Source organism: Populus nigra, chromosome 10 (assembly GCF_951802175.1).
Source record: "Populus nigra chromosome 10, ddPopNigr1.1, whole genome shotgun sequence".
Taxonomy (NCBI): domain Eukaryota; kingdom Viridiplantae; phylum Streptophyta; class Magnoliopsida; order Malpighiales; family Salicaceae; genus Populus; species Populus nigra.
The window spans coordinates 10,628,118-10,654,749 of record NC_084861.1 but is presented as its reverse complement, the minus strand read 5'-3'; the positions used below and the strand labels follow the sequence as shown (position 1 = coordinate 10,654,749).

Genomic DNA, 26,632 nt, shown 5'->3' with positions numbered 1-26,632 from the left:
TTATTTAATTTAAAATGCTAAGATCAAACTAACTAACATGGATGCATCGTGTTAATTAGCAGAAACTTGAAAGAAATTTAATTCGTATAATTAAGTACACAATCCTTGCAGATTATCACCCGATTTGCTCACAAAAAGCCATAACATCGACCGATCAAACAAATACATAGGCTTACCCCCATATAACTACAGAAATCTTGCAAATTGTCAGCTTACTAATTAATTTGCTCACAAATTAAAGCCATAAAATTGACCGATCAAACAAAAAAAAAAAAGGCTTTCCCCCCTTTTAGGTAACATGGCAAATTTACTTGACGTTTAGGCAAGCATGATACAATGAAGCGTCATTGTGGGATTGCAACTTTTCATCATATAAAAGGAATAATCCCATTGTCAAATAATGCTTCCAAGAAGACTTAGATATGGCTATCCATTTCAAGCTTACAACCAAATGAGAAATGATTTCATCTCATTGTCATCATAAGTGTCATTTATAGGATAAATTCGTGCAGCTGATCCTTATTTTCTGTATTTAACAGATGTCCTAATGCTTAATAAGCTCGAATTAATGAACCCCAAAGCGTAGTTTTGCTGTCAGCATCAATCGTTGTATTGGTGGGCCAAGGCCTAAAAATGAAATTGTTCCATGACCGTCCCCTTGCTTAACCAACGGAGATGATCTTGATTTCTCTCTCGTCTTCTTTCCTATCTAGGGCCACGATAGCTATTCTCTAGTTGTAGGTTTGGTCGAAACTCCTACGCTCGCAGACGTCGTCACCATATTTCTATCTTAGACATTGAAGATTGATGGCTGTAAGTTTCTAAAAGCATTTGACAAAACTAACGCTAGCTCCGGCTGCTATCCGATTCAATTATCAGGAGGTTGATTAATTGACGACTGACAACAAAGTTTGCTTGCCTGAGTTTTTCCTTCCTGGACGCCTATGTTCCCTGTATATATTCATGACACAATTAGCAGAGAATTTCATGATCAAATTATGCTACGTATCACGGACTGCAGGAAAGCACGCACATAACGGTGGGGGTCAAGTATATATATGTCATGAAAATTAATCTCACTCCTAGCGTGTATATTCCTGAATAAGTGATTTGTGAAATTTAGTATTAATTTGTGGCTTGTCCCTCCCGTCCTAACTAGAATAAAATCCTGTGGTTCTTATGAAACTAGCTAGCTGGTCCAGTCCAGAAACATTATCTTTGATATTTTTTTGCCCAATCTTCAAAGTGGATTCGGTCAAATACGCATTGTTTTCTACTTCTCTTCCTTCTCAAGGTTTTAGATTCCTCTTAACTAAACCACAAAAGACAATGCGATTCCTATAAACCGAAGACTTTGATTCAAACAAGTTATCGCGGCGCAATAATTTCATCTTTTAGAACCCACGCGGTTACTAAAATATTTTTTTTAATTAAGACTAAATTAATATGATTCTTTTAATATTTTTTATATACTTAGTACTAAAACATCAACATATGTTCAAAAATATTAAATTAATATTTTTAAAATAAAAGGCCAGTTGAGCTACCAAAATAAACGCACCCTAATAAGGCATACAAATTAAGAAAATGGTGTCAGCCTCTTACCATCTTCAAGGGAAGCCCTCCTTCTTTCCCTCTCACAATCAAATTTTAGACAAATTAATTATATGGGAAATTAAGATTAAAAAATATAAAAAAAGGCAGCCAGCGATCGAAGTAGGGGCGAGGAGTTTCATCTCATGCGCAAATGTGCTATGGGGGTCGGGGAAAATCGTGCAGATGGTGTTAGAGCTTCATGCCTCACGGAAGGAGGAGACAAGGAGAGATTGGCCGAAGAACCAGTGTCACAGAGAGTTGAAGGTAAAAACTGGGTGCTGCCCTCTAGTCAGAAAGTAAACCCTCTACTAATACCACCACCACTACAACAATGGAGCAGGACTATTTATTCATGCGCGTAAGGGACCCACCCGCATCCCCTTCCCTTATTATCAGCCTCCCGTATTATTATTATTATTATTATTTTGCAGTCGACGCATCCCTAATTTTTCCATCTTTTATCTTATCTCTCTCTCTCTCTCCCCTCCTTTTTCTCTGTTTCAATGTTTTTCGGTGATAAAAAAAATAAAAGAGTTAATATTTTTACAGGACAAAAAGTTTTCTTTCCTCGAACCCTTTGAAAGAAAGTTAAAAAACAACGCGTCTTTCCCAACACAACGAACTTCCTTCATATCACTTCTCCCAAAAACCCTAACTCTCTCTCTCTAGAAACCACATGCGCTCACTCTCCTTTTTCACTCCTATCTTTTCAGTTTTTCCCCACCCTCTACTTTTTCTCTCCTTTATTATATCACTCGAATTCACTCTCTTGTTCTCCCCCAAAACTCAACTGTTTTCCGATAGATCTCTGCAAATTATTTGATGGACGATACAGAAAATCCTGATCCAGGGACCGAGTTCACCAGCGAGTCAAGCTGGACACTCGGGCCTGACTCGGATAGAGCCAATTGTTTCTTCTCTAACCACAGAGAGAACTCCATACTCAGCGAATTCGGCTGGAATCTTCAATCGGATGAACCAGCCCGGTTTATGGACCTGGATCCGGTCGAAGCAGAAGAGAGGTCCGATTTGGCGGGAAACATAGAGATTCAGCGATTGCAAGGGGCAAGTCCGGCGGGGTCTGGTGGTGGCGCCGCTGACGTTTCAACTTCAAATTACCCGTCAGTATCATCGAGCTCCAGCGAGGATCAGCCCGACAAGTCTACGGGCTCCGGCGGGAAACCGCCTGAGATACCGTGAGTTCACTTGTTTGGATATTCAAATATCCATGAAACAATATGGTTAATGTTTTATATAACTTGAAATTCAAGGAAAGAAATTATAGAGTAGACAGATTTTGCAGTTGGAATAACGAGGGATAAAATCACAAACAGAATCGAATTTCCCCCCCTTTTGCAAAGCCTTTTCAGCTTCCAAGATAGAGAGAGTGCAATTTGCGCGTCCGTACGATCTAGAAACTTTCAAAAAAAAATTAAAAAAGGGGTCGGGTGGGGGGTTTGGTTCATGCAAGTTGTTGGGGGGTGGGGAGGGGAGGCAGTTTCGTAATTGGAGTGAAGTGCGGGGCTAGATGAGGTAATTAAACGGAATAAAGCTTAAGTGAGAAGCATAATTAACAGAAACCACGTCCACCGCCGTTATTGCGGCGGGCATGGCGTGCTCTCTATCTTTTTTAAACAGTGCACAATGAACATGCATTGAAGAATCATTTTTTTGAGTACTAGTAATTAATATATAGGGATTATCTTTCTTATTAAAGAGATAGAGAATATAGAGAAAATTTGTTTTTGTCGATTTGCTTGGGCAATATTGCTTTTTGTTTCAAATAAGGTAAAGAGATATTCTCTTCTTCTTATTATAAAAAATTCGCTGTGCTGCTGCTGCTGCTGCTGCTTGTTTTATGTTCTATATTCACCCCCCCTATGATAGTCGAGGTGCACATTGTAATCATTTTGAATGCGATGCGTGTCTGCCAAGAATATGCGTTGTTATTTTCAAGTTTCTTCTATGATCTCGCTTTTTGTTCATACACTAATTTGTAGTTTATGAATTAGATTTTCTTCACTAGCTTTAATTACTTCTCTTGTTAATTTTTGTAACAATCTTTTCTTCACTGTCAATCATTTCATGTTGCCCCTCGCAGCATGTATATATAGACATGTGATGCCAATGAGCTAGGTAGCTTACAAGTAATTTCCTCTTCAGTACGTACGTACTTCCCTTCTGAATATTTGAAAGATAACATTTTTTTCATTTAGGACAAATTAATCCTACTAGAATGTGTACTTAGACTGGATAGATCTTGATGTGGTTCACATCAGGCTGTTGATTTCCAGAGAGAAATATACATTAATTCACGTGAAAAAATACAATCTAAAAACTATGATTAATCTATTTGCAATCAAGTTATTAATTACAAAATACATCTACGTACGCACTTTTTCTTTCTTTCTTCTTAATTTTCAAAAAAATTTATTTATTTTGATAATCGTAGTTGAAATATTTTGTAGGAGCACTAAGGTTAAAAAGAAGGGGCAGAAACGAATCCGGCAGCCACGCTTTGCTTTTATGACTAAAAGTGAAGTTGATCATCTTGAAGACGGATACCGATGGCGGAAATATGGACAGAAGGCAGTTAAAAATAGCCCATTTCCCAGGTCTGTAATAACTACACCTCTCTTCTTAATTACTGTCCTAAGAGTGTACATGCTATCTTTGTTGAGCTCAAAGGTAGAAAAATTAAATCAACTTAGTTTCTAAACTATAATTTTTTTTATTTGAGTACGGTGAATTAATTTATATATATAAAAAATAGGCCCCTCCATCCATGTTTTCATCTCCCCATCTTTTTTTCATTATCAAATCACTTGTTTTCTCGATACCATCGCGTTCTACACAGTTATCTATAATTAAAATTAACGTAAAAGCTTGTTTTTTATATAAAAAATTAAAAGTATTTAAATCAAAAAAATTAAAATTAAGGACGAATTCAGTTTTTGACTGAAATTCACAACATTTTTTAGTTATTTACCCTTTTTTTGATCTTGCAGTGCATAATTTTCTCTTAATTAAGTAATTAATTATGAATGCCTATATAGATCCTTTACTTCTACCTTGTTATAACTGACTCAAAATTACGTCTTAGGGTGCTTTTTGAAACAAGTTGCATAAAATCTATATATGTGGTGTCCGAGTTAGGGATATGTTTTCTCGCAATATTCTCATTTTTATCTTTTTTCTTTTTTCACATTTCTGATGCATACTTGACGTTCTCTGTAAAATCAATTCCAAAGTAAAAGCTTAATTCCTTACTTTTCTCCATCTCGCCCGCAAATATTCTTCAGGAGCTACTATCGCTGTACAAATAGCAAATGCACTGTGAAGAAAAGGGTTGAACGCTCGTCTGAAGATCCCGCCATTGTGATTACCACATATGAAGGCCAACACTGTCATCATACAGCTGGTTTTCCTCGAGGAGGAATCATCAGTCATGAAGCTACATTTGCTAGTCACATGACTCCTCCAACGTCGCAATTTTTTTATCCCGGGATGCAGTTACCCCGAGAAAATCCTCCAAGTACTGTGGTACAGTCGCAACCGTTGCCAGTTGGAGCAAGAGAGTGCAACACAGTGCCCACGCGAACTCCCCAACTTCCAACAGATGAAGGACTGCTTGGGGACATCGTACCTCCTGGAATGCGTTGATCAAATTGGGAAAGGTACTCATTACTTGCCTTGAATTGATAAATGTAACACATTTCAACTTACAAATATTGCGTGAATATCTAAGTTACCTTTTCCATTCTTGGCATGTATGAGAGAAGTACGCGTCCATTAATGGCATAGTTCTGAAATCAACTTTAGTAGTTTTAGTACTCTTAACTTTAGTAACATCCCATCTTTAAGATATCTATTTGCACATATCTCATTTAAAACCTCTCGATCCAAGGCCAGCTTATGAAGCCCTCAAATTACTCAAGCTTCCCTTCCTTTAGCATCCACCGAAAAATGGCCAGCAAAAATCCTCCTTAAAACATCCTTGAGCGTGTAGGATTTGTTCAGGGAAGTGGTATTGTTAATATGAATCAACTCTCACCATCTGGGCCGTCTGTTACATACTTAGTTTACATGCTTGAGCTGGAGACCATCACTCTACCCACTCAAGTTTAAGGATATTTAGTTATGTAATTAAATAAATGTCAAGATCCAATGTATTTATTCAGACATTTTCGTGTCGAAATATTATGTCATGTCTCGAATTATTTATGGAATATTATGTTTTCACGAGTCAATTATTGTACACTGTTTCCTGCAGGGGGATCGACAAATTATATTTCATGAAATAGGGTTGTTTTTATTACCTCTCCGCAGATAGTCATTCCATTCCATATTTTGTTGAAATGGCAATCGTAATCTTATTCTCTTTGTTTCTTTAAAAACAAAAATTTATACTGTCAAACGTAAAAATGGATCCTCACTAAATTTAATAGCATAATATATATATATATACTGAGGAAAAAAGAGAGGCAAAAATAAGAATATTTTATTAGCAGAATATCAAAATATTCATAGATTCATTCCATCCAAAGAAAACCAACTACAATCCGACTTCTTATTAGATTTTTGCATCATGATCCTTTTCTGATTACAAGAAAATTATCGAGGATGGATTCTGATATGCGGGAAAGTGTCCAATGTACATCTGAGTTTTAAAAACTTTAATTTCTAGAATATTGCACGCATATTCTATTGTTTCTTTTATTCGCACAACACTTCCTAACATACTTCCACGGGTATTTGAATTATTGAACTTCAAGAATTAACTTGAATGCTCAAATTCGAAGTTAATTCGTTGTTGAATCTACATTTTTACTTCCCAGAGAGGGAAAACTCGGCAAGGGTAATATTGACATTAGCAAACAACTACTTCAAACTAACTTACTGTACTTTTCTGATTTAATTCTTTCTTCTTATTTGATAAAAAATAGGAATATATATATATATATATACACACACACACACACACACACGTAGAGTGCAGCATCTATTTGAATCGTGTTAAATTAGCTGATCTATAGTTTAAACCTTCCCGACATGTTCAGGGAGTTGTCCATATAGTGCAGTGATCTTGTGTGCCCCAATGTTCCTCGAGGCGGGCGGCGAACCTGATTTTTTAACCCGAAACATGTCCTTCAGTTTTCTGAGACTCTTCCGTATATACTCACCGGCAGTATCTGACATTGATATGTATATGTGCGCGCGCTTCTGCATCAGGTATTTGTTGCTCATGGTAATGCGCCCTTGGCCCCTTAGAGAGAGGGTATTTATGTCATATCCACTTTTTGATTATTTGTGCATGTAGATTTCCAAGTTAATATATATACTGTACAGCGAGTTCGTGTTACTTGCTTTGCAGGTACAGCATGTGTTCTGTAATGTAATATAAAATAATTTTTAAAGATGATTTTTAATTGAAACTATATAGAAATAATTTCTTTTTATTTTTTACATTAACAGATTAAAATTATTAAAATTCATATTAAAAAATATTAATTTAATATTTTTAAAAACACATAAAAAAATCTAAAAAATAATTTTAACCATGAAAACAAACTCCATACCTGGATAGCATTCAATATAAGGTCAAGATAATATAGTTTATTGCACCGTTGCAACGCTTGAACATCTATTTAAATATTTTGTGTGTTTATAGCTGTTGTTTCATCTGTTTTTCATGGAAATTTTAAATTTATTTTTTTAATGTTTTTTTATCATTTTAATGGGTTGGTGTCAAATAAAAATAAAAATAAAACAATATTAATTTAATATATTTCTAAAAAACCAATTTAAAAAAAATCTCCCAATCGTACTCCAAAACAACTGAATTCATTTCTAAGGTCTAAATAAATTATTATTTTTTTGCATTCATTATTCAACAGCTTGTGATCTTCGATCTGTGATGCTTTTCTGATGTTCTGTGCGGTCAATTTATTCATGGTACGTACACGACTGTCAATTTCACACGTGAATAATTAATGAATATAGGCCTCAGAAGTAGGGGGGGCCTGCAAACCAGGTCAGTCCATAATTTCGTAGGCTGATCAGTAGGAGCGTGGATTTCGATGTTGCTTCAGAGTCAGCCGACAGTGTTTTTTACTTCTCCTTTTTCTCACAGCGCTTTCTCACCACCAATCTCTAACCCCTTCGCGATGGATACGTTGCCTCTTCGGACGCTCGGCATGATCCATGATTGCCGGGAAACTGTGTCCTTGTGATGAACCGAAAGGGTCAGGCTACCTGGTAATGCGACCGACCTCTCCCCTGTTGGCCACCTTTCAAGGCGGATCTAACACCGACGTTGGGTTAACGTTTTCCATTGTACTCTGTTAAGTTGCGTTGGTGTGGCATTCTTCTGTCTCTTTTTTAAACGTTGGACTCATATTGACAACGATAGTCTTTAATTTCACGACAAGTTCGCTATTTTGAATTCTTTTTTTTTTCTTCCTTTAATTTTCCTTATTTTTTATAAAATCTCATCATCCAAAAAAAAACTTGGTTATTTATGATAAAAACATATTTTCTTCCTTTAATTAAGTTGATGGCTTTAAACAAAACATGAGAGTTTGGGGTGAAAGGATATTGGTTTAAGCACAATAGAGCTAACTCATATAATAATTAAATATTGATGCTTCTTTTTAGCTATTTTCTTTTATTTGATTGGGTGTGAATATGCATGCAGTGGGGGTGGTAATATCTCTTTGTTTCTTTTGGAGCACCATTGTATTTTGTAAGACTATTAATTATTATTGGTTTCTCATCTGATTAATAATTGATTATTCGATTTTTCAGAAAGTCTAAATAATTTACCAAATAAATTTTATAATTACATATTGACAAGAACATTAATAGCTAGTTGGCTAGTAATTTTATAATTTTATAGAAATTAATATTATAATATTATAATTACATATTGACAAGAATATTAATAATTTTATAATTTTTCAGAGTAGTTTGCCCTTGATTAGTGAGAGATTGACATGTTATAGTTGGCTGGTATAGAAAAGAGTGAAATAGTTTCTCGAATTCAAAGTGCTAGCTAGTAATGATGCATTGGTGATATTAGTGAGGGATTTGTCACAATTGTTATTATTTTATTTGAAAGCTTGATATTCTAAGAATACCCAGTAATTGGTACAGTATCCATTTAAAAATAAAGTCACATGGATAAATTAAACAATCACATTAAATTAATTTGATACAATACAAGTGATTTAAAAAACAAAAATTTTAGGTCGAACTATGATGATGATGATCACATTAAACAAAAATTAAACAATCACATTGATGATGATCATAGTTTTAGTGTGGTTTTATGCGCTCATATATGAGTGTTGAGTCATTAAACAATGCAAAGTTAAAAAGTTTTTCGTATCCCAACATTGTTACTTTCCCACTTATAATCACCTGGTAACTCCTGGATTGCAACTTTTCTAAGATAAATGCAAATGAGTCTCTCCAATCTGATCACAGCAGTCGGTGTGGTGTTTTCAAAAAAGGAAGAGCATATGAGACACCAGCCCCTTGCTCGCGAGACTTCCGAAAGGTTTTCTGTAAGAACGGTGCGTGGTGGTAGCTGGGTGGTTAGGTCGAACTTGTTATGCATCAAATCGACAAGACGTGATAGAAAGCGAGCTCCCCCATTAAACCATTTTCTCCTTTTCTTTTCTTTTCCTTTTTTACTTTTCTCGGACGTTTGTGTTTTAACTTTCTTAGGCAGATAATTTTTTCTGTCTACTTGTGTTTGATACGTAACATTTACAAATATAAATTGAAGCTGTCATAAGAACCAGTCAACCTGAATAGTTGAAGCCCGTGTCCAAGATAAAGGAGTGGCAGCGCTGGAGCCTGGTCACCTCAAATCAGGCCCTTTTGTAGCTCATAACTCTGATGTCTGTACAAGAACAGCCCACCGTACTTTGATTGTGGACCAACTTACTCATAAAGAACGATGCTTTATGGTTTTTCATTTTTTCTCTCTCTCTTTAAAAGTATATAAAAAAATATTTAAAAAATATTTTATATAATTTTAGCATGCTAATATTAAAAATAAATAAATAAATTTATTTATTTTTAAAAGAAAAATACTTTAAAAAAAATAAACGAACAATTCTTTCTAGTTTTTTCTTGTGATATAGCACCTGTAATTAAGGCGCAAAGATTTTTAATGATATCAGCCAGTATGGGATGATCATGTTCATGCATGCAAAATGGGGACTTGAAAAGAAAAGGGAGCACAAAGACTTAAGTAAAGCTTAATTGAGTTGAACTGAACAATACGTTCATAAACATTACATGCTAAGTTGTTACTATGCAATCTCTGAAGGAATTAATAAGAACATCCTCCTTCAGGTTATGACCTGCAACGCAAATTGAAAAGGTAAGAAACAAATAAGAGAATAGTTTCCCAGCTAGTACTATATGGTTTTTTTTATACCATTCTTTAATTGTTCCAACCAATCAATATTAAAAGTAACCCCTTTCGCTTTAGAAAAGAATTCTTCTGTTCAGTTAATTTGAGTGCCTATTTTCAAAATAAATAAATAAAGAGACAACAGTCTTAGAGCCGTTATTTATAGTTTATGGGGGGGTAAGAAAACTACAAGAGAAAGTACTGTATTGTTTAAGAATTACCTATAAAAACTATTTTGTTAAGTTGGTTTTCATCGCTTCTCCACTTGCGAGCTGGAACAATGTCATATAACTCCCGCACAGCCTGCCACGTGTGAAAAGATTTGCATATTTATGGATACCAAAATATAAATTTTTGCAAAGAAAAGGCTCCAGTGCAAGAAAAATATAGCATAGGTAATGGTACCAAAGCAGGCTTTGAATTACAGCTCAGACCCTCAATCATTGACACAATCAAAATTTTGAACTCAAGTACTATTGAATTCCTATTGCTGTACTAACCCCCTGCTATCATTACTGTTGTAAGCCGTATTCCTAAATTATTCAACCCTTTCCGATAGAGGCCGCAAAGGGCACCAAAAAGTTCCATTATCGAAACAAATCATCATGAAACTGACAGGTATTATGATAGAAATGGGCATTGGTGAACATATAGTCAGAGGCTCAGAGCCAGAATACACAAACCACAACCTCCAAGAACCCAATCTGCAGCAGAAGATGAGTCAACTTGATAAACAATTCTTGGCATTTAATTTCCAAAACTACCTGCAAAGTATGTAGTTCATCAGAGTTTCTAACATATAAAACCCCTTTGCAGCGGTATACATCCATGCCATCTTTCTTGTCCCACAGAATCTCCTCAAGCCACAGGCGAACCTTTGGCAGTTGGAATGTCAGGAATCATTGAACAGATATGTATGTGACAACAAAAAGGCGATTAGAGAAGGAAAGGAAGAATTCTTTATAGAGAAAAATAAAGTACAGAAATAAGCCTAACTGCACAAGAAAGTCAAATAAAAAAAAGGGATGTTAATATCTGAATTATCTGATCAGATTATGTTCGATCAAACCTCCTACAGGTGTCCCTGAAACCCTTATTTCCTGTACTGTCAGCTTTCACAATGCAGACAAGCAAGCACAAACCAGGATAACTCTAAATTCAAAATTCAATTTCTCTGCCATGTTCATCCTATTTTCTAAATTTTAATCTGTCATACTACAATATTTTGCAACAATGATAGTGAAAAACCGAAGCTATTGGCCTTCAAAAGATGCTTATACAGGTACAGATACATCCCAAAAAACCAAGCATGCACCCATGCAAAATGGGGACTTGAAGGGAACACAAAGACTTGAGTCAATGAAAGAGCAACATCAAAACTCAAAAGCTATGTAGATATCCTATCATTCGTACACTATATAAAGGGCCATAATTTTACCTAAGAGAAACAACAAAACAGAATTGCAATTTCCTTCATGTTTATGGATATGATAGCAATTGCTAGTGCAGCTGAACTAGAGTAAAAATCAGAGCAAGAAAATGCTAGTCCTGGGGTGTATGCTTGTGACAAATGGCATGGTTTCAGCAATATTGGACCTAAGAGTAGCACATCACAACAAATTTGTACAGCTTGTTGATGATCCATTTCAAATAAACTACCTTATCAAGATCAACCTTCTGCGACTCACAGATACATAAAGTTCGCAAGCTGGAATCATGAAGATCACTGGTAGATAAAGACTTGCTTTCCTCTAATAACACTTCCAAATGACCAACGTGCTAAGATCAAAACACAGAAGTATTCAAAAAATATCCATTCAAATAAAAATTAATATAAAAAAGAAAATAGCATGCTGATAAGAAAAAAAAAAGCAAGGCTTTATATGACTTACTTTGGAATCATATGCCCGGCAGTTTAATATCTTAGATAAGTCTACCTGACACCGAACAGAATGAATGATATTAGCAAGGGAGTTGATCTTATGTATTTCATTTTCTAGTTCCTTCAAAGCCTCTCCAGAACCTCCCAAAGAAACCAAATCAACCTTGTTAAGAATGATAACATCCTACAAGAAAAAACCTAACTTATGAGTTATTGGAACCTTATGTATAAATATAACCAATAAAGTCAAATTGGAAGAGGAGCGAGCAAATAATTTATCCAATTACAAATTGCAGGTGCATGCATGTAGTAAAACAATCATACAGAAGTATGCACATATGTATATGAACCTGCACATGGCACATATCAGGCTGCCAAATCACTATAGAAGAAAGAAGAATAAAATGAGAATTACCGCAAATGCTATTTGAAGAGATGCTTCAGGAAACGAAGATGAATTCTGAAGTTCATTGAGCTGATAATGAAGGTTTTTGGCATCCACAACCTGCACAAGCAGCAATTTGTTGAGAGAGTTGGAGACAGAGAGGAGAAACAGTGGTAAGCTGTAATAAAAGATAACTAGAAAGAAAAAAAAAATTAGGGGTACTTGGAATATATTATACTTGTATGTACACAGAATGACATTAAGATGGGCATTTATGCCTCACACTAATACGGTGCCCGGAAGGCATGCAGAACCACATCCCTGTCTCTGGTTTACGGAAAAATGAGGGAAAGGACAAAACACAAAATTAAAAAGAACTTGGATCATGAAGTAAGCTTCCAATTTAAACTCTTTATGCATGAACTTGAAAAATTATTTATTTTCCTCAATATCCATAGAAGGAAAGGGAAGGAACTTTATTTTCCATTCTCAAACATTTCTTTCCTTCATTTTATTTCTAAGGCTGTGCACTATTTTATGTTGTTATTTGTTGTTTAGCATCTTCATCTAATTTTGATTTTTAGCAGCTGATTAATGGCATGAATCCAACAAACAATTTGATAACAGCTTGAATAGTTGAAAGGCCTGGATATGAAAAGGTTAACAACCTAAGCTCTAAATCAGACAGACAAGTGACAGAAATAATTGAATTGTCAAAAACAAAACTTACAGTTATTATAGAATCAAGCTTGACAGCTGATTCCAACTGATCATCCAGCCAAAGAACAGAAGCAAGTGGAGCAGGATTTGCTAGCCCTGTGGTCTCAAGCAATATATGATCGAGTCTACAAAAAAAAAGAATGATCGTTTACAGATTATTAAGTTGTGTCATAACTTATAAGCCTAAAGTAGTGATCAAGGGAATTTTGTTGACAAACTCTTATTTCCACGAACACTATGTTAGGATGGAAAGGGAAGAGAAGGACACTTATCTTTCAACCTTGTTGGAAGAACTTGGAAAGGAAAAGGAGTGAGTGATTGGAGAATTTGCATAACTCCAAATCCCAAAACCCCAAATTAGGGTTTTAGGGAGGGAAAGGAACTATATTTATAATTTAACAACCAGGGAAAGGATTGGATTGGTAATTTCATAAAATAGTGACAGATGCAGATAAATCAAGTGCATTTTTTAAAGAAACAAGAAAGTAGCAGCACCTTTCCTTCATCTGAACAAGTTGCTCTAGTGCTTGAACTAAACTATGCTTAACAGTGCAGCATACACAGCCATTAGCAAGTTCAACCCACTCTTCAACAAGAGCGCCATCTTCTCCTTCATTTATCATTGCCCTCTCAACTCCAATTTCTTCACCAAACTCATTCAAAATGACAGCGATCCTCTTTCCATGTTGAGTATTCAAGATATGATTAACAAGCTACAGCGTAACCCGTTAATGTCAATAAAATTTGTAGCTCTAAATATTTGACAAAACAGCATTTGATTACTAACACTCATTTTCTTCTGAAAGAAGATGCGAATCAATAGATAGATAGAAATATAAATCCCAGATAAGCGAAGCATCTTATCAATCAATGTTAACTAAATTAATTTATCAAGATGGTGAGGGGATTTTACAGTGGATTTGCCAGAGCCCAGATAGCCCGTGATGACCGTGACTCCAACAGGAACGTCTTCGCCTTGAGGTTGTTTTGAATGAGAGGAGGAGGGTTTTACTGGTACGGTTTCTTCAAGTTCAACTGCGAGAGGCGCATCGTCTTCTTCCTTCTCCATTTTCAAAATATTCAATCACCTCACTTTTCCTTTCTACTCCCTTTTCTTTATTAGGAATAAAGATGTGCGTCCGTTGCATTAAGGGAGCCCAGATCCCAAAGCCCGCTCAAAGGGGATGCACTAGCATCCTTGGGACAGGTACCCAAAGCTACTAAGCCCAGCCCATTTAAAAAGGGCTCGCATAAAAAAAACAGCACTCTGAAGAAAACTTTTTCATTTTATATAATAATTTGCGTGTTCCCATGGGCCGAATCATATTTTTAAAAATATAAAAAAATATTATTAATAATATAGAGATTTTTTTCTATAAATTAATGCAAAATAATAAATATTTAAGAGTTAACTCGATATAAATTAGTTTTTTAATAGATTTAAAGAAAATTTAAATGATTTTTTTTCAAAATTAATGTTGAACAATAAAATTTTTTTAAAAAATCCAAAAGATAAAAGAGAGTGTCAGGCCATGTAAACTTTTCAAACCGATAATTCGAGACATTAGATCAAAAACACTATGAAAAAGTAGTGAAATTCAATTCCCAGCAAATATAATATCAAATAATAAATTATTATTGTTATTATTATAACAATTACTATTTTCATTGTTATTATTGTTGTTGTTGTTGTTATTACTGCTATTACTATTACTAATATTGTCACGATCATTGTAATTATCACCATCACTACTATTATTAATAAATAATATCATAATTATTATTAATATTATTATTGTGATCACTGTCACTACTACTACTATTATTATTATTGTTGTTATTATTATCACTATTATTATTATTGTTTATATTATTGTTATAATTATTATTATCACCACTATAACTAATATTATCATTATTTTTATTTTTATCACTGTTATAAGTATTATTATTGTTGTTATAATAATAATAATAATGTTATAAAACCAAACACTGGATATGGATGTTTGGTTACTTTTCACACCCTTTTATTATTATGATCACTTATCATTATATATATATATATATATATATATATATATATATATATATATATATATATCAGTATTTTTGAGAGAATATAATTTGCACATATAATTATAAATTCTCATGAAATAAAAGTGTTCTTTTCATCTTCTAATCTCCATTGTTTTTATATATTTTATATATTTTTTATTAATTATATTGTTTTTTTATTATATGCTTCTTCAAATATAGTTTTATAATATATTATTATTAACAATAATAATTCATTTGTTATTACTCTTATAATTATTACCGCCACCGTAACTAATTCACTTGCAATATATTTGCAGTATACGATATTATTGAAAAAGACAGCAGATTAGGACTCCTCCGTCACAAATGACGCAGATTATTTCTATCTTTCCTTCTTCTTCTTTTTTAAAAAATATACAACTCAGATAAACAAACAACGTTGCATCGCTTCGAAGTTTAAGAAACTTTTGTCTTGCAGGTTAAAATAAAAAATCTTAAACAGATTACTAACCAGCTAAAAATTCCAAAGATGCATGTTTTACCGACAGAGAAAACTATCGATTCACTCGGGGACCTGGGTAAGGGCGAAAAGTTGACAGCATACACTGCGAGTTGATCCCAGAAATCTGTGACGAACATTGGAAAAGACAACTCACAAGTGGTTCAAAGAAAAAAGTCCCAACCATTTGAATTTCACCGGGTTTCTATGGCTTTCAATGGGTTTTTATTGGATGTTTTGCGTATCCACTAATCAATATGAATCACCGACATGGATGGATTATCCAGTGGCGGTGCCACTAAATTGCCGATGCCGGCCCGGTTCCATAACACTGGTCAAACACTCGAATTAATTATTATAGCTCCATAAGTATGTGAAGGGTTCAAAAAGGTAAAATAACATTTTGAATAGTATAAATATAATTTTTTTAATTACATGTATGTATACTTTAATAAAAAAATTATTAAAAAAACTAATTATATTTATTTTTTTTGCTGGCCCTATTTTATTGGTTTTAGCTTTTTTAAAAGACATGTAGGAATAACATTTTCAAAAGATAAAAGATATTTTGACATTTTATTTATGATTTCATATTTAACGCATGTAAAATAAATATGGAGGAGCCAAAACAATATTTTTGGTTTTTGGTTTTTCATTTAGCACTACGTACGTACGGTACTTGTACTTGTATTTATTACTAGATGTTATCTGCTCAAGCAGGCATGCAATTTTGGTTGCCGATAACCAAAAACGGCAGTTTTCTAATTAAGGATCGTTTTAAATAGTGGGTTAAGAACACTGTGATGAGATTGATTATCTTTCATCGTCACTGCATCATAGCAGAAAAAGTCGAGTAATTAATAATCTCAAAAATACAACGAATTAAGAGCATGCTGTTTCCAAATAGTCGATCCCAAAACATCTCTTCCATTAGACGGCAAGGAGTTCATGTGCCACTACAAAAAGGGATCAATTACCTGCCGACACTATTTTTACCCTGCTTTATTTGGGAACGTAGGCAATGGGAACAAGTTGGTAGGATTTTTTTAAAATTTATATTATATTTATTATTTATTCGATAAAACATTTAGATATTTATAAATTATTCACCAATTTTCAAGTATCCATTATTTATTACTCAATAAATAAATAGTTAATATATATATATATATTAAAGGATAAATATTATACATGTACATGTGTTTTATATATTGAAAATTATATATATCATAATGTATTAAAAGAATCTAAATATTTTATAAATATATCTATATAATATAAATATATATTTTAAATTAGGTTTGAGTAGCTTCCAGGTCGAGTTTGAGAATATTAATACCCTAATTATTAATCATTGAATAAAATAACTGTAAAAAATATCCAAGGTTAAATCGGGATAGAATTAAATTGGAATCTCTCCTCAGTTTTATCAGCAAGTCAAACTACAGCTAAACCGGTGCCATCAAAAAAGGCAAAGTCAACTAAAACTAACAGAATGCGAAGAAAGGCATATTTAGTTCACACTAATTATATAAAAAATAAATAAAAACGCCGGACATACCAAACTCCGATTTCCCACTAAAATGCACAAGGAAGTCATGATGTATCTGAAACAATCACAGGAATCGCCGGAATAAAATGAAGTTTTCCTTTGAAATAGGAGGGCAATAGGCATGTTCGTATAAGATCAACTGCCTTGTTCTTTTTATTTGTGGAATAAAAATCATTCTTTTGGCAGCATCGGGAGCTGTTGTCTTATGATTAAAATGTTTGATCTCCAATCTATAAGTTAATCCCCTCGAGGAAAAAATAATAAATATAATCTTTGTTTTATATGAACAGCGAAAAAAATATAAAAAACATTACTTTTCTCTCCTCAGAAAAGAAAAACTGGAGTAATATTGTCTTCTTAAAAAGAACAGTAAATGTAATAATATGTATAGAAATTGCTTATTAATTCATGGACGCATTAATTTAACCTGCTCCTTTGAGATTTTAACAGAAGTTTTGTAAGTTTTAAGTTGATAAAGTATCTCAGAATTCCAAGAATATAAAACCAGATATATGCATAATAGCCCGCTCATGACGATCTTTAATTAAAAAAAGAAAAAAAGAAGAAATTAATAGGGAAAATTTCAATTTTGCAAAACGAAGAAAAAGAATGTCCCTTGGCATATACTCGGCGCATGTTCTCTACAATTCAGCGTGGAGTGTGGACCTAACGCGGTTAGTGTCCAGGTCCAACCATAGAGAAAACTCAAATCTTTAACGCCATGAACTGGAAGAGCCAGAGCCCAGAAGTGACTCAAGTGAGAACACAGAGAAAAGAGAAGACGACCCACTGGCCATCAACTGAGCATGACTAATAATGAGTGGATCATTGCTCCCTCCCCCGTGTCTTGTAATTAATGGGTGGGGTAGCTAAAGGGAAAATCACGAGAATTCAAATTCCCTGGAAATCAACGTGGGAATATCATGTAATCCAACTGTACCACAGCATAATCATAAAAAAGAAGAAGGACATGTAGGAAAAACATTAAAGGAGAAAAGCAATCATGGAAAGCAACCCGGGATTCAATTACAATAAAGGAAATCCAATGTATGGTTACTGTGGAATTTACACAGATGTGTGTGAATGCAGGGCTTCAAAACAACCCAATGGTCAACACCCCACCACTATCCTATCTTGTAATCCGCACCATCGTAAAAAAACTCAAACATCCTGCAGCACCATCCCATCATCACCTTTCACATGCCTCCGTTTTTTTCTCATCCCATTTCGTATTGTGTCGTGATTAATTGATCGTCTAGTCCCTTTTAATCTCTATCCAATTCTATACAATAAATCCAAACTACTAGTCTTAGTTAGTACTGGCTAGCTAGTTCCATATACGTTTTTTCTAGCTCTTGCTGCATTATATATATATTTATATATTTGTTACTTGTTGTTCTACGCATCTCAGTCAATATCATTGCCATCTCCTTCTCCCTGCAAACCCAAATCTTTCTTCGTCTCAGTGCAGATTTAAAACTCTCCCTCCCTCCCTCCCTCCCTCCCTCTCTGTATGCGTGCCTCTATATAGTAGTATACTCCCCGTCGATCATTATTAACCAGATCGATTTCTGTATCAAAAGATCGATAATACAGGAATCAGGATGCTACTGAGAAGAGGCATTGCCTTGGTTATAATAGTGTCAGTTGCTTTTCAGATCCAGACATGCTTCTCACAGATTAACAGGGCAAGTTTTCCGAAAGGGTTTGTCTTTGGGACGGCCTCTTCTGCTTTCCAGGTTCGTTTCATTCGTCTAATTGATAATACCTTTTACTTTAGAAAGCCTGTTGAGCCTGTTTTTGTTCGTTAATCAGTAATTAACATTGTGCCGTTTTTTTTCTCCCTATATTTTTAATTAAAAAGAGAGCCCGTTCACGTTTAGAGGGAAAGAAAATATTGTTGAGATTGTGTTCGTGTTATTTTTTAGTTTAAAGTTCAACAATAAAAATTAAATTAAGCTCGCACCCATGCTTAAAGCAGGCTCTCCGGCCAGTTATGCTTGCCTGATGGTTTGATTTACGTAGAGAGTGGCTTGTAGCTGGGCTAATTGAACTCTATTTAGTTTAAACTTTCATGCCATGTTCACGTGACATACTAGCCGTGTTGCTTGATGTTGTTAGTGTCGGTTTGAGAATCATTAATTAATTTAGTTATAAATGTTTGTTAATAGTTTAAAAGTTAATATTACAATTATTTTCATGTGTTATTTTTATAAACTATAATTTGAGAGTGTAGTTCTATTGTAATTTAAAGTGTTTTTCATGTTAAAATGCATCAAAATAAAATTATTTTTATTTTTAAAAATTATTTTTAAAATTAATAAATCAAAACGATTTAAAATACAAAAAAAAAATTAATTTTTTTTAGGATCCAAACGGTGCCTTAGCACCACCACTGCTAAAATCAACCCCAAACGGACCCACCTGTGGTTTCTCATAATTCAACGTCTATAACACTCTAAATTCTTCTTTTTTGGGGGTTTTTTTTTTGGGATGCATTTCCTTTTTAAAAAGAAAAATATTTTTTTAATGCGAAGTAAATGTTAAACTGGACGCGTAAAGGCTAATTTTGGCAATATCTTGAATTATCTTAGTCCTAAAAAAAATCGAGGCCACAGACCGGCCTGGGGACTAGGGCCACTCCCGAGGTACAGTTGTTGTTCCCTGGTTTTAAGTCATGGGTTCCATGAACGAACCACTGTTTTTAGGACATTTGTAAGAAGCCATTTTTTTTCCAATGGGAAAGGAATGAAAAGCACAGTTCACACTTTAGTTGTGACACTGCACAAATCGACATTTATATTAAGATAATATGATTTAAATGATTTAAGAAAATAGAAACGCTACAAGAAAGAGAAAATGAAAATTATTTTAACTATAATGTTATTGTTACTGAATTAAAATCATTCTTGTTAAAGTCCAACTGTTAATTTAAAACTTTATTAATACATTTCTAACTTGAGCTGGATATTAAAAAAATCAACTTGATTTAATTTAATTAACTTAATAAATTGGCCCGTAATTATTAAAACTTAAATGATTTTAAAAAATTAAAATAAAATAATTTGACATTTAAAAAAATTTAATTAACCCCGCCAGTAATCAGAGCATGTTAACCCCAGGTCAAGATTAACATCTGTGATTTAAATAAATGCCATGGAGTACTAGAGTTTTCCCCACGTAAAGAGGGTTGCAGATCCAACGGTTAATATAACACATGGGAAGATAAAATAACGATTTCATCACTTATCTGACTGATGTGATGTACTGTTTAGGCGAAGGCGAAGAAATTAGACAAGCACGTGATCACACTCTAGCAATCTGTTAAATCAACTGTCCTAATTAGGAAAGGGGAACAAAAAGAAAGTCAAGCATTAAGAATCTTTAGTGAGCTGGCCTGCTGATCACACCGCCAATCATGCTCTTCAGTATGGCATTCGGACTTGATCATTGTGTACAGAAAATGAATAAGTTAAAAATGGCCGAATCTTTGGAAGAAAACCTGTCGGAAATTAGATTACTTTTTTTCTTCTGGGATATTGCTTCCACACATATGATTTGTCCGTATCTTGTCGGACGTGTTATCGTGAGCTGGAACGACGGCTCCAGCAAATGTTGCTTCTTACACAGAAAACTCCCTGCTATGCAAAAAGGCCATAAAGAATGCTTGATGTTTTCAACTTACTGCTTCTACTAAAATTAATTTTATTTGTTTTACAGTATGAAGGAGCGGTGAAGGAGGATGGAAGGGGACCGAGTGTTTGGGACAAATTTTCACATACTTTTGGTAATACTTCATCACCAACAACAGAGTCCACAGTCTGAACATCGATAGGAATAGCTGATTTTCTAGCATTTGAACTAATCTTATGGTATAATTACTGCACAATAAATTAATCAGCATCAATTTAAAGCTATAATTTAATGGAATTATTGTTCATTGCAATGGAAATCTGAACATACGAAGCAAGTCAAGCAAAATAATAAGCCTACACTTATCTATTAGTTCATTTTCAGAGTGGCTAAGGCCACTCCATGATTAGCATGTGTATATTTAACAGTCAAGGTAATTAAACACATCCCAGAGAATATCCACCCCGCAAAAAAAGATAAATTTTCTGGCAAGAAGATCCCTTAACATGTGCCTGGTTTATTACTGTACTATTTCAGTTTAAATTACTGAATCAAATTTTAGTTGTAGAAGTAGAGTAGTCCTGGATATCAAGTACTGAAGCTGCATAAAACCATTTCCGCTTTTTAGTTCAAACTTTTATCAGATGATATGGGGTTTCTATTCGCTGCATGTTTGTAAATCCGCTTTAACCATGTAAAAGTGTTTGACCTTGCAACCATCAAGCTAGTAGCTGAATGCATAAAGCAAAATTGTGCAATGTCAGGTAGCAATTTGCTTCCCAAGCTAGTTCAGAAACCAGCTCTGAAGTTGGGAGCTGTCAGGTCAAGTTGTAGTTTCAAAACCTTTGATATGTCTGTTAGTAAGCTTATCAAGTTATTGGTCCTGCAGGCAAGATAATTGATTTCAGCAATGCCGATGTGGCTGTGGATCAATTCCACCATTTTGATGTACGTATTCTCATACGAATCCTCCATTTTATGAAAGTTTGAGCTACTAAATATTGCTTTTAGACATGAAAGTCAATCATGGTATGGTACAGCTTAAAGTTCAAAAAAAAACCCAGCAATTATACTATGTGTTCTTAACAATTTACTTTGTGGTTATTTGGAAACAGGAAGACATAAAACTTATGAAGGATATGGGAATGGATGCCTACAGATTTTCAATTTCTTGGACTCGAATATATCCTAGTAAGTTTACAGCACAGTTACCCTTTTTTTTTCGGTGAATAACAATTATTCATTTTCGAGGGTGATATCATGGAATAATGGTGAGGTCTCTATGTAGATGGAACAGGGAAAATCAATCAGGCAGGAGTTGATCATTACAACAAATTCATCAACGCTTTACTTGCTCAAGGTAAACCTTTACATCAAATCATCCTCTGGCGAGATTCATGTTCTTCGGAGCTAGAATAGAGTTCTACGAAAATCATGTAGCTTAAAGTATCCTTGTCCCATGTTGAGAACACTCAATAGCTTGTAAACATAATATACATTCTTCAACTTTGTCACTGGTTAGTGATATTTAATATAGTTTCTGATAGTCAAAGATTACCTATGCTGCATAACGTATGCAGGAATTGAGCCTTATGTGACCCTATTCCATTGGGACCTTCCTCAAGCCTTGCACGACAGATATAATGGATGGCTCAGCCCCCAGATCATGTAAAAGATTGTTCTTATACTTTGCAAAATTGCAATTAGAATTACCTTTATGATTTTGGTGGTTAAGATGATCTCTCTCATTTACAGAAAGGACTTTGCAACATTCGCAGAGACATGCTTTCAGAATTATGGTGACAGGGTGAAGAATTGGATCACGTTCAATGAGCCTCATACAGTTTCTATTCAGGGTTATGATGTGGGTCTCCAGGCTCCAGGAAGATGCTCTATCCTTCTCCACCTCTTCTGCCGGGCTGGAAATTCAGCAACTGAGCCCTATATAGTCGCCCACAACATGCTTCTTTCTCATGGGGCTGCGGCAGATATTTACAGGAAAAAGTACAAGGTAAAAGGCAAATATATACTATCCTGAGCTTAGTTGTGAGGACGCACAACTTGCCTTTGCCCTTTATTTTTTTCATTTTGTGTTCTTATCATATATTTTTCTATTTCCGTTGGTGCTAAGCTCCGGCATGATATTATGGCATGAAAATTTTCAGGCAAAACAACAAGGATCTGTGGGCATATCACTTGATGTGATATGGTTTGAACCAGCAACAAACAGCACGAAAGACATGGAAGCAGCCCAAAGAGCCCAGGATTTTCAGCTTGGCTGGTATCTATAATCACATATACGTGTTCTAGTTTTCTTGGTTCTCAATAGCTTATACAGGAGAGAGAAATGGTTCTTTTGGCTGTTTCAGAAACATTAAGAATTGATCGCTCTCTAATTTCTGGTAGTCGAGTGCTGATGATCTATCCATTGACCAGATCATGCCCTCGATTTGTTATGGTTCTAATAAAGATACTAATGAACAGCCAATCATAATCAGAATTGAGGCCCACACTCAGTCATGCAAGCTTAATTCAAGTAGTACAGAAGTAGCACATATCTAAAATATGTCCATATTAATTTGTGGATTCATTATGCTTTTCCTCCAGGTTTATTGAACCTTTGATCTTAGGCGACTATCCAATCTCAATGAGAAACAGAGTCGGAGATAGACTGCCAAAGTTTACCGAAAATGATGCTGCTCTTGTTAAAGGGTCTTTGGATTTTGTTGGTATCAATCACTACACAACATTTTATGCACGAAGCAATGACTCTCTACTTGGCGATGTAATTGGCAAAGTCCTTAATGACTCTGTCGCGGACTCTGGTGCCATAACCCTTCGTGAGTTAACAAAAATCCTCCGAAATAATTTCTTTTCAACTATTTCCATTACCTAGTAGAGATAGTGAAACAGCAGTGTAATTTTTTTTAAAAAAATTGTAAATAACTGTTGTGATATGTGTGCTTTCATTCTTTTCAGCATTCGGTGAAAATAAGAAGCCCATTGGAGACCGGGTATGCACCTCACTGAACTGAAATATGATACAAGTTCAAAACTAGAAGCAAGAAAATGCAGGGCCAAGCTAGTAGCATATGAGTGTTCAATGTTTCTGATTTCGTTCTTCTTTCTTCAATCCAGTTGCACTGGATTGAAATTTGTCTATTCATTCTCCGATACAGAAAAGTTCATTGACATTCAAATCTCGTTTATGGCTGCACATTGGGGTTCTGTGTTTCTAACTATTCGTTATCACTTGTCTAAAACTGCAGGCGAATTCTATATGGTTGTACATAGTACCTCAAGGGATGAGAAGCTTAATGAATCACATCAGGCAAAAGTACGGGAATCCTCCCGTCATTATAACTGAAAATGGTAATCTTCTGACTAAACATTGGTTCTGTTAAAAGGCATTCTCTGTGTTTCTCTTCTTGTATAAACTGATGTGTCGATTTATCTTAAAAATTGGAATGCAATTGACATGTTATGATTTTATAGAAACTGATCTCTACCTTTTCTTTTCTTCATCTCTAATTATGAATGTCTAGGCCCTTATAAAGCCTTGTCATGAAAGAAAAACCATAAATCTTTCTGTTTCTGTGGTCTTCCCAGGGATGGATGATCCAAATAACGCCTTGACCCCCATTAAAGATGCTCTGAAGGACGGGAAAAGGATCAAATACCACAATGACTATCTGACAAACCTGCTAGCTTCTATTAAGTATGGATCCCTCGCCTACATGCCTCGGCGCATATATGTTCCTGAGATAGTATGCTATTGCAAGCAAACTAATAATCTATTGTTTTTGTTATCGCAGAGAAGATGGTTGCAATGTGAAAGGGTATTTTGTATGGTCTCTTTTGGATAATTGGGAGTGGGCAGCTGGTTACACTTCAAGGTTTGGTCTCTACTTCGTGGATTACAAGGACAAGCTGAAGAGGTACCCCAAGGATTCTGTACAATGGTTCAAAAAGTTCTTGACTTCTAGTTAAAGCGGAGAAAATGAAGATTTGAATGGGCAAATGCAGACATCCTCACACACACAGATTTGCAATTACATGTCTTAATTTTCTTCAAGCGTAATATTGTAACAAGATGTTATGTAACTTATAAGACATGTCAATTTTAGTACGGTTTCTTCCTCAATGCTGGCAGAGAAATGCAAATTTTCGACTGCTAGAGTTTGTGTCTCGGCAGTAAGCAGTGTGATTATCGGATGGAATGGTACCGAGTAAATAAATCGCGAGCTAGGCTCCTTTATCGTGTTGGTATATTTTAATCATTTCAATCAAAGTATTTAATCAAGGCAAATTATGTATTTGCATCTTCGTTATTATTTTCTTTTTAACAGAAGGTTCCGCTAAAGATGACATGTATCGATTTAAAGGATATATCTTGGACAATTTTTAATTTATAAGAGAAGTATTTAATTGAAAAGAAAATAGAGATAAGCCACTTAAATAGATAGACTTATTTGAAAAAAGAAAAGAAATGTATGTACTTAAATGTAAAAATAAAAAAGTGACGGTTACTTAAAACTCTTATAAATAGAGGTACCAAAGTTTTCGTTTCATCTCATCCCAAACCCGACTAAAACAAGGATTCCAACGCCGTACGAGGAAAGGAGCCACGTGGTTTCCGACAACAATCCACGTGGTTCCCGCGTCTAGTCTCAATAAGGCTACATCGTTAAATTTTCAGGTTCTCTTCCTTTCCTTTTCCCTCTCTTGTGACATGTGCTTGTTTGTTTATTTATTTCACGCAGTGTCTGCCAATGATTAGTGAATCCGATAAGTAGTGACAGATAAGGTGTATTTAATTAAAGTGTTTTTTATTTAAAAATATATTAAAAATATATTTTTATATTTTTAAAAATTATTTTTAACATAGAACATCAAAATAATGATAAAAATTAATTTCAAATAAAAAGATCCAATTTTTGGGAAGATCTCAGTCTATTATATTGCCATCAGAAGATGGCTTGATTTTACGTAATAGGTTGGCACCCAAAGATTATCATCTTATGTATTTTATCTACTGCCTAAGATATTCCGTTTGGATCGGAATCCTAGCTGGGGACTAAAAGATAATGAACACAGATGGGCCTGTAAGATAGTATTGAAGTCAAAATCCATTGTTTTTGAATCAAAGATAAAAAACGATCCCACAAAGAGAAACTAAACCCCACAAGATTCGGGCCATTGAATATTGGCTTGAAGACTAAATAAACAAAAGAAATCTCTCTTCCCTTAACATTAGATCACAGATGTAGCCACAATCTGGCTTGGAGCTTTGAGAGCCTGCGATCAGAGAGCTGGAGCATATTCTCACTCATCTCCGAACCTTTATCATCATGGTTGGTTCGTACATGGGTGCTCCAAGGCAGCCATTGTCTCGAACTTGTCAGGAGTAGCAAAGAATTAATTTTACCATTTTCCGTCTATAACGATAACGTACTAGGACGTCTCGTTAGCATGACACATGCAATTAAGTTTACATTAGATTCGGATGGAGCCGTTGACATTTCGCAAAGATTGTCAGAAGAAGGCGTGGTGTTTCATTGGCACTTGTGGAGTAAAAAAGAAGAAGAAAAGAAACATTTAAGGAAAGATTAAAGACAATATGCGAACTTAAAGTCGAATTTATAGATACAACTGAGTTTGCGTATGGTTTTATTTTATTTCTTACTATATATATACATTTAGCCATACCTTGTACAATAATATTAATCAATTATTATTTTTTATTTGTCTCTATTTTCTAATGTGTCTTTCCAGCCATCTTGTTTGTCAAAATTATCAGCCACATGCATGGCACATGGCACATCTGGGTTCGTATAAATTCCTAACCTTGAATTCCCTAGACAAGTTCCTTGAACAACGACCAACCCTTTGCTGTCCGT

General features: G+C 34.6%; 3 protein-coding genes across 5 annotated transcripts; 2 read left to right on the top strand and 1 right to left on the bottom strand.

Annotated features, from left to right (window-relative positions):
• Window positions 1-2,048: 2,048 nt before the first annotated feature.
• LOC133704901 (probable WRKY transcription factor 57) lies at window positions 2,049-7,055 on the top strand. 2 transcript variants are annotated; one of them, XM_062129957.1, is made up of 4 exons: window positions 2,049-2,792; window positions 4,065-4,211; window positions 4,899-5,273; window positions 6,657-7,055. In XM_062129957.1, exons 1-3 carry the CDS (start codon window positions 2,419-2,421, stop codon window positions 5,257-5,259), a joined length of 882 nt encoding a protein of 293 aa, XP_061985941.1. In that variant the 5' UTR covers window positions 2,049-2,418; the 3' UTR covers window positions 5,260-5,273; window positions 6,657-7,055. The 2 variants fall into 2 exon arrangements, with proteins under 2 accessions (XP_061985941.1, XP_061985942.1); XM_062129958.1 differs by lacking the exon at window positions 6,657-7,055 and adding an exon at window positions 5,870-5,914.
• Window positions 7,056-9,855: 2,800 nt separating this feature from the next.
• Window positions 9,856-14,122, bottom strand: LOC133704670 (uncharacterized). Of its 2 annotated transcripts, none has more exons than XM_062129581.1 (9): window positions 13,925-14,122; window positions 13,507-13,724; window positions 13,022-13,136; window positions 12,322-12,411; window positions 11,917-11,961; window positions 11,684-11,803; window positions 10,789-10,899; window positions 10,246-10,327; window positions 9,856-9,971 (listed from the first exon to the last, which is right to left on the bottom strand). In XM_062129581.1, exons 1-9 carry the CDS (start codon window positions 14,078-14,080, stop codon window positions 9,910-9,912), a joined length of 999 nt encoding a protein of 332 aa, XP_061985565.1. In that variant the 5' UTR covers window positions 14,081-14,122; the 3' UTR covers window positions 9,856-9,909. The 2 variants fall into 2 exon arrangements, with proteins under 2 accessions (XP_061985565.1, XP_061985564.1); XM_062129580.1 differs by having other exon boundaries at window positions 11,917-12,090; window positions 13,925-14,121.
• Window positions 14,123-18,222: 4,100 nt separating this feature from the next.
• Window positions 18,223-25,001, top strand: LOC133704724 (beta-glucosidase 40-like). The gene is made up of 13 exons (XM_062129659.1): window positions 18,223-18,838; window positions 20,820-20,886; window positions 21,622-21,680; window positions 21,848-21,923; window positions 22,021-22,092; window positions 22,313-22,400; window positions 22,488-22,743; window positions 22,898-23,013; window positions 23,340-23,572; window positions 23,712-23,746; window positions 24,002-24,104; window positions 24,342-24,450; window positions 24,548-25,001. The coding sequence occupies exons 1-13, from the start codon at window positions 18,704-18,706 to the stop codon at window positions 24,720-24,722; spliced, it is 1,524 nt and encodes a 507-aa protein (XP_061985643.1). The 5' UTR covers window positions 18,223-18,703; the 3' UTR covers window positions 24,723-25,001.
• Window positions 25,002-26,632: the final 1,631 nt, after the last annotated feature.